General features: G+C 36.0%; 2 protein-coding genes across 2 annotated transcripts; one reads left to right on the top strand and one right to left on the bottom strand.

The window, feature by feature from the left end:
* Positions 1–529: 529 nt before the first annotated feature.
* LOC114721892 (serine/threonine-protein kinase 16-like) lies at positions 530–5,053 on the top strand. The gene is made up of 6 exons (XM_028907784.1): positions 530–1,020; positions 1,703–1,845; positions 2,301–2,444; positions 2,787–2,972; positions 3,924–4,048; positions 4,620–5,053. Exons 1-6 carry the CDS (start codon positions 804–806, stop codon positions 4,843–4,845), a joined length of 1,041 nt encoding a protein of 346 aa, XP_028763617.1. The 5' UTR covers positions 530–803; the 3' UTR covers positions 4,846–5,053.
* A 5,322-nt stretch (positions 5,054–10,375) lies between these two features.
* Positions 10,376–11,294, bottom strand: LOC114721915 (B3 domain-containing protein At2g33720-like). Its single transcript, XM_028907809.1, has 2 exons — positions 11,126–11,294; positions 10,376–11,025 (listed from the first exon to the last, which is right to left on the bottom strand). Exons 1-2 carry the CDS (start codon positions 11,292–11,294, stop codon positions 10,547–10,549), a joined length of 648 nt encoding a protein of 215 aa, XP_028763642.1. The 3' UTR covers positions 10,376–10,546.
* Positions 11,295–14,685: the final 3,391 nt, after the last annotated feature.

Here is a 14,685-nt window from a genome sequence, read left to right as displayed (position 1 = left end):
GATTGAAAATTGACCATCAAACAATTTTTTCATTTTTTTTAAAAAAATTGTTTTAGAGAAAAAATCATGTAAGTACAATTTGTATGTTATTTAGTACTCCACCCATCCTTTTTTATAAGCAATAACTACCATTTCTTTTTTTATTCCTAAATATAAGTAATATTTGCAAGTTGTTTTTAATTTTTATAGTAAATTTTCTATTTTACCTCCATTAATTACTTATTTGAATATCTAATATATTTATTATTTTATTTTTCAAACCATCTCTCCATCTACATTCTCCTTCTTTCATAATTTTTTTTATTATAATAATTTTTTTCATTCTCTTTCTTTTACTCCCTCCGTCCCATAAATAAGTATTTTGAAAAAAATAATAATTTATATTTATTCATTATCTTTTAACTAATTTTTTGGTCTGGAGTCTAAGATTGTTTATGAAAAAAGACCGACAGAGTAATAAATGCGGCTCATCACCAAAAAAGAAAATATGGCTTTCAATGTGATGCTCGTAAATCATAATGGCGGAGCGCGAAGATCAAACGTGTTTGGTCAAGAATTGAGCGATCCAAGAATGAATGAAAGTCGTAAGAAACCCGACAACAAAAGGAAGGAAGCGAATTGTTAAAGATTTTTGTTTTTTAAAAAGAAAAAAGGTCGCCTACACACACAATTGACGTGAAATGGTCTCTTTAGAACACCTGATTTCATTTGGTTTTCACAGGCACGTTCAAGGCAGGGATTCCTAGAGCGAGAGTAAGAAACCACAGTAGAATTAGAGGAGGAGGAGGAGGAAGAAGAAGAAGATGGGGTGCTCGTTTTCTGGGCTGAATGCATTGTATGACAACGTAAACGGGGACACCGATGTGTGGATCAACGAGAACCGATTCCGCATCGTGAGGCAGCTCGGCGAAGGTGGCTTTTCCTACGTCTATTTGGTCAAGGAGGTGGTCACGGACTCCTCTCCCGCATTAGCTGGCGGTGGTCTCTCTAAGAAGCTCAAAGACTCTTCCCATGTCTCCGGTAAGATTCCTTCCTTGTTCACCGGCATTGCTGTTTGAAATGTAGAATTCTTTTGGTCTGGGGTTGATTTGATTCAATTCTGGAAGTGCATCACCATACTTGTGGGCTTCTAAGATATAACTTATGCCTTTGCTTTAGATTATGAATTTTTTTCTCGAATGTTCTTTGTTGGGTCATATGAATGCGCCATCTATGTTATGTATCTCATTTTTGAGCTATGACTTTTTGTTGTTACTTAGACGGCTTTCCATCTATTTTTTTTTTATAACAAAATTTATGAGGTGGAATAAGTACTTGAGGTCGTACTTACAAGTGATTTATGAATATCTAGTGTAACGTTTCTGATATTCAGGCCTAGATCTATAATTCTATGAATGTCATACCCATTTCTAATCAAAATTGTCTGTGCATGATAGATATATATGTGTGTGTGTGCGCGCGCGCTTATGGATAAGATGTGTGGCCCTTTCTGCTCTTTTGTTGTGCGCTATTGATGGCACAGGCAATTTTAGATTTCCTTTCAATCATATAATGGTGATAATTATACCATGATTTTTCTCATTGTTGCTATGATATCCTATTTTCACGTTTTTAAGTCATAGAATTTTCTTCTCCCCCCCCCCCTGTTAACACTAGAAAAGAAGACTTTGTATCTTACTATTTGCTGTGCATTTGTCTGTAGATGATGGAACTTATGCTATGAAAAAGGTCCTCATTCAAAACAATGAACAGCTGGAGTTGGTGAAGGAGGAGATCCGTGTTTCATCCCTCTTCAGCCATCCTAATTTGCTTCCACTTCTTGACCACGCAATCATTTCTGTTAAGGTAATAAGTAATCGCAGCCAACAATTACTTCTCTCCTTTATATGCCAAAGGTTAGCCTTCAAAATCTCGCAAGTAACAGAGCTGTTGATTTGGTTGAATTTCATGCTTTGGCCAGAGCCTGATCCTGAAGGTATGGATCCCCAATAAAAAAAAAAAAAAGAAGCTTAAAATTGTCAGGCACTACATTTCTAGTTAGAATTATATGCAATGATGTTGATGATATGGATTGTATGCTACAATTCCCTATCAATGGAATCTGGAAAGTCATTATGCTATTGCAGTTTAACTAATGTCTATCCTCTCATGCATGTTATGGAAACACAGAGTACGTGGGGTCGTGGGTAATTAAGAATGCACAAAATTACTTGTTTAATTCATTCTGCTTTGGGTTGATTTTACTTGTTTCTATGCTCGTGGTTTTATATTTATGTGGAAGAAGTGATTTTTGTTGGCAGCCAACCAAAGAAACATCTTGGAACCATGAAGCATACTTGCTATTTCCCGTTCATTTAGATGGAACATTGCTTGACATTGCCCAAACTATGAAAACCAAGAAAGAGTTCTTTTCCACGTCAGATGTGCTTCACATTTTTCAACAGGTAAAACGAACCATCTTTTAATTATGTATTTGTCTTATATTTTCTTGCAGGAACCTTTTAACTTCAATTATATAAAGCAGCTCATAATTTTCAGCAGGTTGCAATTTGTTTACAGTCTGACCAGTTGGAGATGAATGGAGTGAATCATAATAAACATGAAGAGATTTTCACCAGAAAATTGTAGCCGAGATAAAACTTTGTTAGAAATTTATAACATTCATTTTCTTTAAATGTGATTGTTCTGGTGGATTTTGTGAAATCTCAGTGCTTGTCATTTATTCTAAACTTGCTAATTGCTTAAATGTGCTAAAGGGCTTTAACCATGCAAAATGAACTCAACAGCTTGCTGCAGGACTCAAGCACATGCACAATATGGATCCTCCGCATGCACATAATGATGTCAAACCTGGTAATGTGGTAATAACACGCAGAAAAGGGCAACCACCTCTTGCCATACTCATGGATTTTGGTAGTACTCGACCTGCCAGACGGCAAATTCGCTCCCGATCAGAGGCACTACAGTTGCAGGTGCAAATTTTCAAGACTATATCAATAGCCTCTTCCACCCTTTCCTTCTTTATTTTTTATGAATATTATTCTGTGCATTGTTAGTTCCTCACAAATAAGCGAGACCCAAATATGAAACATGATGACACATGAAAATTACCAAACATTTTTGCAGCCACACAGTGAGCACAGAGCGAACTATTCTTTCGCCTTTTACTGGAAAAAAAAAAAAGAAGAACCAAGCATTTAGGTTTCAATTTTTTGTATATTTGTCATACAAATCCTAATCTTTGAACTTCCCATTCAATGAGCATCTCCAAATAAGAAACAGGTCACATTATTCTATATTATAATTTCTAAGTGGTTTGCGTTATTTTCTTCCAATAAAAGAGAACAGTAAGCCGTTTATGAAGAAGTTTATTTGGACTGTTCAAAGTATTCTGGGGAAGTTTAGGAAAAATAATGTTATATTTCATCAGGATAGAAGTTTCTAGCATCTCATTGCAGAGAAATTTAAGGTAGGGTTGGTGTACCAAAAATAGGTTTATGAAGCTAATCAGGTATGAATTTAGTCCATGGTGCTTGCGCTGAGGCGAGATTCTAAGAAGGTACAGTGCCTCTCAGATTGTCTTTTGGAGCCTTATTGAAGGGGACGCCTTATCTTTGCACCTTACTGATGTGAAGTAATCAACTCCTTATTCTAAGTTCAGAACCTATAAAACATCAAAATAGCCTGACCCAACCTTTAATATGTCAGTTCTTCTTTCAAAATTTATGTGAAAAGAGAATCCATTGCTTAGCTAAGGCTTTTATTGTGGCAGTACTAATTCCTTAATTAAATTTGCCGCTTTGGTGAAGTTTTTCAAATATAGTGAAGCCGAGTGTTTTTCAAGTCATCTAGCTTGTATAATTTTCTGAACTGCTGAATTTTTATTTATTTATTTTGCATGAATTTATATGTTCCTTTTGTAGGAATGGGCAGCTGAACATTGCTCTGCTCCTTTCCGAGCTCCTGAGCTATGGGATTGCCCAAGCCATGCTGATATAGATGAGAGGAATGATGTTTGGTCACTAGGATGCACGCTGTATGCAATAATGTGAGGAGAATTTATCCTTTTTTTAGTATGTGGTTTATCTTAATTTTAATGTTGAGAACTTTTATTAGCAGTGCCTTTGTTGATGGTTCTAGTTTAAATCTAGGGGCCACAGCATGGCTAGTGTGTCTTTAGAAGAAAGAAAACAAAGTAGATCTGAATTCCATTGTTTGGTTCTCGAGCAGAACATGGAGAAGATGGGAATTAGGAGAAAAATTTTGTTGGTAGTTTTGAGACCCCGATCACATTCTGTCGTAATTATCAACCGTTTAAATTTAATAAAAAAAAATTTGTGGCGGACCTTTGTGTAACAAGACATCCTTTGCTCAAAATTGTAGTATCCTTGTTTGTGTTAAAAATAAAGTAGATTACAAAACTCAAGCATGTTTTTAATTGCAACTCGGTTTTATACATGGCTTTTTCTCAGCTCTGTTTTTATCGTGTAAGGTCAACCAACCATTCTCCCAAGAATAAGTGAAATTTCTGATTTTAAGTTTTGCTATTTTTGTTTTGTGCTTAATATCTGAGCCATCTCTGGTGAACTTGTTTATCCTCATCTGACTTGACATTTCAGGTATGGGGTATCTCCGTTTGAATATGCACTCGGAGAATCCGGAGGAAGCCTGCAACTGGCTATTATAAATGCTCAAATCAAATGGCCGGCTGGACCCAAGTCTCCATATCCTGATGCTCTTCATCAGTTTGTGACATGGATGCTTCAACCCCAGGCTGCTGTGCGGCCCCGAATAGACGATGTCGTTATCCATGTGGAAAAATTGATCGCCAAATTTTCTCATTGAGTTAATGTTGGAGGGAACAGAAAGCTGTTTCGAAGATTTTGTTCCCTTGGTCGATTTAAATTGATGAGCCCCTTTTTTCGGTGGTAGTGTAGGCAGTTGAGCGTTGAATTCATCAGCACATTCTTTATCAGATGGCCAATATCCCTTCCTGTGTCTGATTAAAGCACATAAATGGCATTTGAATTTATCTATTGATGTTGCTTCATTATTTTTGTTCTCTTCTAACCTTACCATTCACTCTACCCTTTTGCTGATATCTGGCGAGCATGCATTGGTGGTATCTCCTTATTCATTAATGCCTGGCTTGATTTTCATTTGTTAATTATTTGAATCAAATATATGCCTAAAAATTTTTCTTGAGCCAGAATTTACATTAATAATTGATGCGGCTTTAGAACTGACTAACTCCCCAACCACAAGGATCTGACCTAGTACTCCTTCTAATTATTATATGACATTAATTAATAAGTATTTTGGTCTTTTTTATAACGAATTTGCTTTGTTTCGAGGAGCATTTGATATTTTTTGTCATATCTGCTCATATTTAATAAAGAAAGTGAAAGAATCAAAATTGATATGATGTTGGAGTTTAGTATAGTTGATGAGGATATTATTAGAAATCACTTGAATCTTATGGTAAATTTATTATTTCAACTGTTTCTGAGGATATATGTAAATTGGTTAAAAATAACTCATGATAGGCGCCAGTGGTAGAAAGCGATAACCAGTAACCCTCAAAATTCAGAACCAACACATAATTTTCTTTTAAAAGAAATGAAAATTGCATAAACTACCAAACAACCTTATATATGTCAAAATCAATTATAAGCCAAAAACTGCGATTATCTTATAAGCTTCTATTGCATATTTTCTAGTTATACCTCCCAAAGAATTTATCCAAACACCCTCCTTTGATTTAATCAATTATGTTAATGAATCAATTTTATAACCTCTGGTTTACCCAAAGCTGATCCAAATAAAGACGAAGGATGTGGGGCTGCTTATGGAAAACAGGAATTAAACTGCCTACTCCGTGATTCAACATGGGGTTTAAATACCACAAGTTGACGTCGAAGTGAGGAGGATGGAACTAGAGCTGAAAATATGGGTTGAGACTCACGGGTCAGCCCGCCAAGGTGCAGGCTGTTCTAGCCTGCACCGCATAACCCGCGGGCTGTGGTGGGCTAGCTCATGGGTTGACGGGTTGGCTCGCCTAACCCGCCACTTTTTTTTTTATTTTAACTTTTTATATAAATAATATGTTATTATATTTGAAATTTTTTTTCTTTTATTTACATTTTAATTTTCATGTTACATAATACATATGTAAACAAAAAATATTTTTTAAAAATAAGCATACTACTCCTCCGGTCCTTAATATAAGACCCATTTAACTAATTTGATTAGATTAAGGAAGTTAGGTAAGTTAGTTAATTATAAGAAAAGTGACATATTTTTCCTAAAACACCATAATCATCTTTTTTAATACCCCTCTCCTTCTTCTACTTGATTATGGTTGAGGGAGTATCCATAGGGGTAATTTAGAGAAAATTGATAAATATGAAAAAGAGGTCTTATATTTAGGACCAAAACTAACACAAGAATTGGGTCCTATATTAAGGATCGGAGGAGTATATTTATAGCAAAACTTTAATAACTACAATCAAATATAAGACAATATTTATTACGGAAAAAAAATGTTTTAGAAAAACATGATAAATAAACTTTAAAAAAAATTAGATAAATGCACTTCTAATTTATTAAGAGATAGTGTTTTGTATCAAACATGGCATTTGTACAACAACAAAAAATTATAAAATTTATCATTTGATGAGTTGATGTTGAATGTTAATCATATTAAATATTTATAATGTATTATTTTATATTTGTATTGACTATTTTAAATGTGGTTAAACATCATTTATACTTGTGATTGCTTTTAAACTTTTAGATCACCAATTATTATTTTAAAAAATTAAATAAAAATAAGATTTGAAAATTGAGAATTAAAAAAAAAAAAAAAGATAGCGGGCTGTGGCGAGTTAGGGTTGGGATTTTTCCAACCCACCAAAATACGGGCTACTGCAACCCGCACCGCATAACCCGCGGGTTGTGACTGACTGGCACGTATTCCCAGTTGTAGATGGAACAAAATGGAGGAGGGAAGAAAAGCAATACAAAAGAATCGTGTGAATACACACATAGCCTCTTTTTTTAACTTTTAAGTAAAGCAGAAATGTTTTTTCGTTTTGAACTTTCCGAGGGGGAATGTTCCGTTAGAATAATGAAAATCACCCACAAAAGAATAGGGGTAGAAAAGACACGACTTTGCATCTTCGTCCAGTTGCTTCACGAGGACCAAAATTAACCACATATTCTTCATCTTCCACGCACACGCACGCATACCTCCATCCATATGTGTCTCATCAGTTATTCCCATCCTTATTCATTCACCAACTGATCATTGCAAGTAGTCGAATTCCCCACTGCTTCATTAGTGTGTCATTTCAATTTCAAATAAATATCAATGAGGCAAATGGGCGGTGTCAACTCTTCTAAGGTAGGAAGGAGTGAATTGAAAGAGAAGGGACGTGATGGGCCTACATCGTTGTGGGTTATTGCAAACTCCAAGAAAACTGTGAGTGTCAATGAATGAGATTGGAATGGACCGGGCCTATCAATCTCAACATTGCTGTATACAAGAAGGGGTCCACATCTATCACTCCCTTAAACGACTCAAAAAGTAAGGACAAGAAACCACAAGGCCAACCGTTGTTTATATCATGATTTGTTTATTTTGGGAAGAAAACCAAAGGCAATTGGCCTTGTGGGAAGGTCGGAAGGAATAGCCTTCACCCCAATAGTAGTAAGTGTTAGGACTGCAGTGTGCAAGAAAACAAATTTAGATAATTAATAATTATAAAGAAGGAAAATAAGAGAAATATACAGTAGAAGATGGCGTACAGTTTAACGTGAAAAAAGGAAAAAAAAAACCTACGGGAGCAGTGAGTGGGAATTTTCATTACAAAAAATGAAGTGTATAATAATACTACTTCCGGTCCTTTATATAAGACCTTGTTTGATTTTTATTTTAGTCCTAAATATAAGACTCTAATCCATTTTGTCTCTCATATTTATATATGTTTTCCCAAGGTAGTCTTTCTAACAATAGTAGTTCTAACTAATACACTTGATTAGCAAGGATATTTTAGGAAAGACAATACTTATTTATTACAAATAACTAATTTAACTTCTTTCCTTAATCTCCTCAAATTAGTCAATTAGTTCTTATAATTAGGACTGCAGGTAGTAGTTGTCTTATCTCTATGAGGATGGAGATACTACATAGAGAAAGAGAGCTTTTAAAAAAGCTAAAATATTAAATTGGCCAATAAATAGTATTTTATAAAGTGTCAATTATAAATAAGGTGGAGGTTGGTGGGTGGCATTCTCTTCTGGCTCCCTTGTTTAGAGATGTATTGTGTGGGGAAGCACTGGCCTGTTGTAGAGTGAGTTGGATTCCTTGGGTGTGGCTATGACTATTAATATAATCCAAAGCATCTGTTTGTTGCATCTCATTGGCTTTGCCTCAGGTAGCCATTCTCCACTCAGAAAAAGCTCTCAATCCCTCCCAGATTCTCTTTTTGTTTGGGTCGAGATCCATTTCTGCATAGCTATAGGCCTCACGGAAAGCTCCTCACATCATGACTTTGGATTCTCTGGCTCTGGCTTGGTTGTCCTTGACATTTGTCCTCTCTTCACTTTAAGCATCTGTTTCTTCCATGCCATTGGGTATTTCAAAAAGGTCTCTCTATTGCCGATTCTCTCCCATTGTTGGTGACCTGTGTTTTCTCCGAGGCCACTCATATATCGATCCGAAGCCAAGGCAGTTCATCTTCCATTATTATTTCTGACCATGAACTACATTCTCAGCTAGGAATGCGTCAGGTGATCAAAAGGGTGCGCGTTCCAGGTCGTCAATTAATTATGTGTAAAAACAATCAACCAGCACGGAGGAATCGAACGTTATTATTTGTCCATTAAACAGCGTCATGTAATGAACTCCGACCCATTTGTTCTTCATTATCTTATATCTTGCTTTGCCGGGTTCCGTACCCTCAACGTCATTAATGTCATTTCAACCTTTACGGGGGTGTTTGGATAGAAACCAAACCATGGTTTCAGAAGTGCGTTTACGGATTACGAAGTAAATATGTGGAGGAGGTTACCTCGTTTTGCGGAAAAGTGATTCTGAAACCTAGGTTTTGGTTTTGCCAAACACCTTTTGCTGCACGGTGTTATATCCAACTTAACTACAGGTGAGACTTGTGCAGCATATAGATATTTACAGTTTGATCATGTACCTATATATTATACTACCTCTTGTCCTAATTATAAGAGTTAGTTGACTAATTTGAAGATATTAAGGATATAAGTTAAGTTAGTTATTTTTAATAAATAGGTGTTGTCTTTCCTAAAATATCCTTACTAATCAAGTGTATTGAATAAAACTATCATTGTTAGAAGGACTATCTTGAAAAAAATACATAAATATGAGAGACCAAGTGGATGGGGGCCTTATATTTAGGATCAAAATAAAAGTTAAACAAGGTCTTATATTAAGGAACGGAGAGGTAGTATTTTATATTAATACACTAATGATATTCATAATAGGAAGATATTTACGCCAAATATTATGTCAAATTTTCCAGCTACACAGAGTCATCTGTCTTATTTTTTTCATATAGATTTAAAATTTAATGATAATATTTTTAAAATGGGAAATTTAGCTATATTTGATATAGGAGTATAATGAACTCCAGATGTCATTGGTGATATTAATCATGCAAGCTATGTACGAGATCACATGCAATAGAAGACCGTTTGGGTTCCTATGTACTTAAGAGAAGCCTGAGAAAGTTTTCATAAGCAGCAGAACACCTTCAAACCGAGCTAGGGGTTCAAAGACACCAGCCACACTCAATGTTAAAGTTACACACATAATATAAAGATCGAATTTCAGTCTTTAATTAATCACTACTCATTTCCTAGGATGCCGATTATCACAACGGGAGATCGGCGTCTCGTTTTCTTTCTTCTTTACCTTCTTTTCCTTTTTTGTTTTTGGTATATAAGATGCTTAGTTTTCTTCCCGCCCCTGTAATTGCGCACCTTTCCCGGCTCTAGTTGTGACAAACTGATTAATCAACGTACTGAAATGCTAACTCATCCCGTCAAGTTAGTTTTCAGATTGTTCTCTCGCAGCAATTAAGACGCCAAAAACAATGCATGTGAAATTTGAGAGTATAAAACTAACATATTTTGCCTAGTAAGGAGCTTTAATTGAATCCCATCAGGGAGTTGCAAGCATCTGAAGCTCTCTTAATCAAAGTAATATGCGGAGTTAGTATAATTTTCTATACACGTACGTACATCAATATATATGAACGCATAACAATCTCGATCGGCGGTTGTGTAATTGTTACCTTTACACGAATGAAGTGTGGAAGAAGGACGCTCCCATCAAATCTACCAACAAAAGCATCATCAGTGGATGTGTGAATATACTGGAAAAATAGGATCACATACATAGAGATAGTAATGCGGCGAAGTAGGAATTTCTGAAAGATCAATCGCTACAAACAGAAATACTATCTATAATATATGTCTACGGATATATATGTCATTCTGGTAGATTTAACTAAGAGCCATTAGCGCGCTTAAGAACACAGAAGTTGAAGAGGGAGGTATATGGGTCCCAGTAGAAGCCAATCTCATCGCCTTTCTTCAATTCCCTCCGCCTCACGAAATCCTGACTCCACTTGCCGATCAGAACATAGCTCTTTGAAGACGACCACCGCTTCAGCAGCAGCTGGTGCATGGATTTGGTGTCCGTGTCCCAAACCCTAACCTGCGTTCCTTCTTCGCTCTCTGCGGCTCTTGCGCCTTCACCTCCCAGCATAGGCAGAATGTGCCTCTTCACCATGTCCGCCGCCAGCAGCAGCCTGCTCAGGATTCCCAGATCGCTCTCCGTCAGCGTCTTCTTTATCTTCCATGGGTCCTCGTACAGCTTCAGAGCTGTCGACACTGATGATCCTTTCTTGCTGCTCCTTGACTTCCTTCCTTCTTCAACCTTCTCCTTCCCGTTCTCGACTCCTCGGAGCCGGTGCTGTGTTTCCTCTTATTCATCAGATACTCGTAAACATCCGGTGATGAGTCGTTCATGGCGGAGCACAAGTAGAGGATGAAGGAAGGGCTGATTAACAAGCTAAGTACGTACTTATTAGTTTGTCTCTGACAGATTCAATTGCACGTGCGGTGGATTGTAAAATTAAGGGAAGTAATGTTGCTGCTAAAGCCGATGGATGGATCGCAGAGTCGGATGGGACTAGGATTTTTGTGAGAGACTTGTGAATTGTGAAGAGTGAGGCTTCATTCTTTGTGTTCATTCGGGGTATATAAAGGCAAGACTTTCTGACTTGTCTCTTACTATATATGTTCTTGTTTTCACCCGTGTTTAATGGAACAAGAATATCTAACCTCAAGAATAATAAACCAAGCCCATATTTGTCTGCACAACGTGGATAGTACATCTAAAATTCTCTTCAAGTATTTCTTTTCAATATAAGTATTGATTAATTTTATGCCCAGTTCAAATACATGTACATAATTTGCATAAATTAAAGTATATAATATATAATTAGTGGGCCACTTATAATAATTAAAGAGTTATGATTATAAAACTATAAAAAGCATATCTTCTTTGATTTTTGTCCCTGAAATTAGATGATCCCCTTTGGAGAGACGTTCCTGCTTGTGCATCAGAGGGATCTAATTCAGTAACACACATTTTTATAAGAATAAAGGGAGGAAGATATATAAAATACATGTTTTATGCGCTTAAGTTATTTCGCATCTGGATGAGGGTTTGGAATTCCATAACACAATATTAAAATGAAACAATTGCTAATGGACTATACTTATTAGTGTATCATATTGAACGGGGCGGCTTTCAAGGGGCCGGGTTTTCAGTCTTCGTGATCAGAAGATCCTTCCCGAATCTGACGTTGTTGGAGCCGGCTGCTCAAAGCAGGGAAGATTTTCTCTAAGGATGTGGGCAGCTTGAGGGATATCCAGCTGGACTGACAGCATTTCTATTCTTACGGAATTATACATAACAGAAACCGAGGATACATGTATGCATATAAAGATGAGAGAAACAAGTGTTGATGATCATTTCTACCCTTGAAAATTAAACGACTCTGACCAGAGGCCCCCATCGCATTAATTAATTGCTTCATTATCAAAGTACTGCGTTTGAGTTCTACTTCTGTGACGACCTGCGATTTATGATATATTGGTATTTGTTCTTGGTTTCTGCAGTTTTCTTCCATACGATCCGGATGATAGCTAGCTAGCTTCTCGTTCATCTGCATACATTGTGCTAGTTTCGGAGTGGAATGGCCCCAAATTAAGAGCCGGAGAAACAAACGCATAACAGAAAGAAAGGGATAATTGTTGATATTACTAGTTGTTTCTCCGAGGTTGTTGGTGAAGAAGATGACGGGTTACGCGGGCATGACGAGGATGTTGAGATTTTGTCCCAAGAAAGAAGGAGGTTGGTTGGGGTTGGGGAGTAATAAAACAGGAAAAGAAAGGGAGGATTAGTTGAGTTAACATCTCTACCATTTTTTTTGTTGCTCAAAGTATCCTTCCATCCAAAAGGTAAGAGACTAATGTTTCATAATACTATCAGGCGCCGTAATGGGAACCTCTCCCAATAGTATTTTTTCTATACATACTACCTCAGGAATCAAACCTTGGACATAATGTTTAAGGTACCCAAGTACCTTTCATTTGAACTAACACTTTAACATCTCTGCCATGAATTGGAAAAACAAATGCTTTCGAATCACTGGACTGAGGAAAGCTATCATATCCAAAGCAAAACCTTTTCCGCCCACGATAGTGACGCAAGTGACACACCTGGAATTCTTTTGTTCCTTTCTCTTTCTCGTCTTTCTTTTATATCTTTTTTCTCTTACTTTGTCAACACTTTTTGGCGGTGCTTTGGTTTAGCTGAGTTTGAATGGGTCCTCAGAGATGATAACTGTTTAAGAGTATTAAGAAAATTAATTAAGTTAATAATTCATCATAAATAGATATTGGTTTTTTAAAAATATTCTTATTAATCATATGCAATGGAATTACTTCTTAATAATTAAAATCCCTTAACATGGGCAATCAATAAGTATATTTTAGGAAGAAAATTATAAATTTAGGAGACAAAATAATTTGAGATATTATATTTGAGGATGAAAATGAAATTTTTATTTAGCTCTTATATTAAAAACAATAATGTAAGAGGTTTCATGAAGTCTGACCAGGTGGCGATGCATATTCATGGCCAAAAGAAACTAGGTGCTGATGTTATGCATTGTTCTAAATTTAATGGGTTAAGAATAAGATGAATCTGGCGCTCCAAATACGTTCACTATCATAAAGGGTATCTTGTAGCGTAATTTTGCCGGAAAGCGTGCACTAATAGAATTGCTGTTCATGGATTGGTTGGGCCCCGCTAAATATTGGTCAAATGGGAAACTACGTAATAGTATTATAATAAAACTAAATAATGACTTAAGTTGACAATATATTTTCACATTACATTCCATAAATTAGGGAAAAAACCTCCGTGTTCAGGGCTATTCTCAAGTACTGCAAAAGTATCTATCTATCTCTATAACTTATAAGCCCTGTGGCTGTTCTATGATTGGTCACATAGTCCTTATCTATTGGCCCATCTCATTTAATTGTTGGTGCATGTATTTGCATTTTCAATAATTATTAAAATATTAAAAACAAAATATTAAAGCACTAAAATGTTAATATTATAGAGTAACCACTTATTTATTTGGCTCAGGTTTCAGGAAGAGTAACCATAATTGTAAGATAAAATTATCAATACAGATGCATGCATCAAGATTGAAAAAAGACGCTTACATCAACAAGAAATAGCCAATAAGATGCTAAAGAAATCACCCCTAATATGCTTAAGTCATTTCTTATAATGGGTCCTTGAATGGAAGGCTATATGACGCTTAATTAGGTAGTTGTGCTTAATCAGTAATGCATGATCAAGTTGTGTGTGTTCACTGCATTTTATTATTTGGCCATTTAATCGTTCTAATGAGACTGTTCGGTTTTAGTAATTGAGATGCGTGTTTATTGGATTTACTTGACCATTTAATATAATTATTGGGATAAGATTGTTCAGTTTCAGTATGATTGGATCTCATCTTATTAGTCATTCCTTATGATATAAATATGCTGGCCTGCTGCAGATGTTTGCTAAAACAGCCGTGCTAGCAATATGGCAGGTGATATCTTTCGCTCTTCTCTTCTTCAATATTATCTTCATCAGTTTGAATTTGTAGGTTCAAGCCCTATTAGAAAGTAGTTTGAGGTGCAGATCAAGACGCAACAATAGGAAATATGTTTATTTTCTTGTAACAGGAACAAGACATTTGAGACCTCTAGATTCATCGCTAGCTAGGAAAAAATTATATATCCAGGGCTTTTGGTGAGGTATCAACGTAACTTCCCTTTTTCTGATTTTTTTTTTCGTTGCAATATGTTCATGAATAAGGTAGACCTCTGCTTGCTGTTACATATGTTATATTTGCTCATTTTGATCTTTTGATCTTCCGCGTCTGAATGCACGTAATCATCTCTTTCAAAGTTTTCACCTTTTGATTTCTCTTCCCATTTTTTTCCCGTCATGGAGATTATGTTGATGGTGTCATAGCAGGTTTGACGTTTCTACTCTTGGCTTTTTTTTTT

This window comes from Neltuma alba, unplaced genomic scaffold (genome assembly GCF_004799145.2).
Source record: "Neltuma alba isolate B1F8T4 unplaced genomic scaffold, ASM479914v2 tig00012074_pilon, whole genome shotgun sequence".
In the NCBI taxonomy this organism is placed as follows: domain Eukaryota; kingdom Viridiplantae; phylum Streptophyta; class Magnoliopsida; order Fabales; family Fabaceae; genus Neltuma; species Neltuma alba.
This window is presented reverse-complemented; position numbering and strand designations above follow the sequence as displayed.

Bases quoted from the DNA above. Each gene is read 5' to 3' on its own strand.
- LOC114721892 (XM_028907784.1), top strand. From the start codon at position 804: ATGGGGTGCTCGTTTTCTGGGCTGAATGCATTGTATGACAACGTAAAC. The intron at 1,021-1,702 runs GTAAGATTCCTT...ATTTGTCTGTAG, and splicing joins AGACTCTTCCCATGTCTCCG to ATGATGGAACTTATGCTATG. The intron at 2,973-3,923 runs GTGCAAATTTTC...TTCCTTTTGTAG, and splicing joins CAGAGGCACTACAGTTGCAG to GAATGGGCAGCTGAACATTG.
- LOC114721915 (XM_028907809.1), bottom strand. From the start codon at position 11,294: ATGAACACAAAGAATGAAGCCTCACTCTTCACAATTCACAAGTCTCTC. The intron at 11,026-11,125 runs GTACGTACTTAG...CTGATGAATAAG, and splicing joins TGTCAGAGACAAACTAATAA to AGGAAACACAGCACCGGCTC.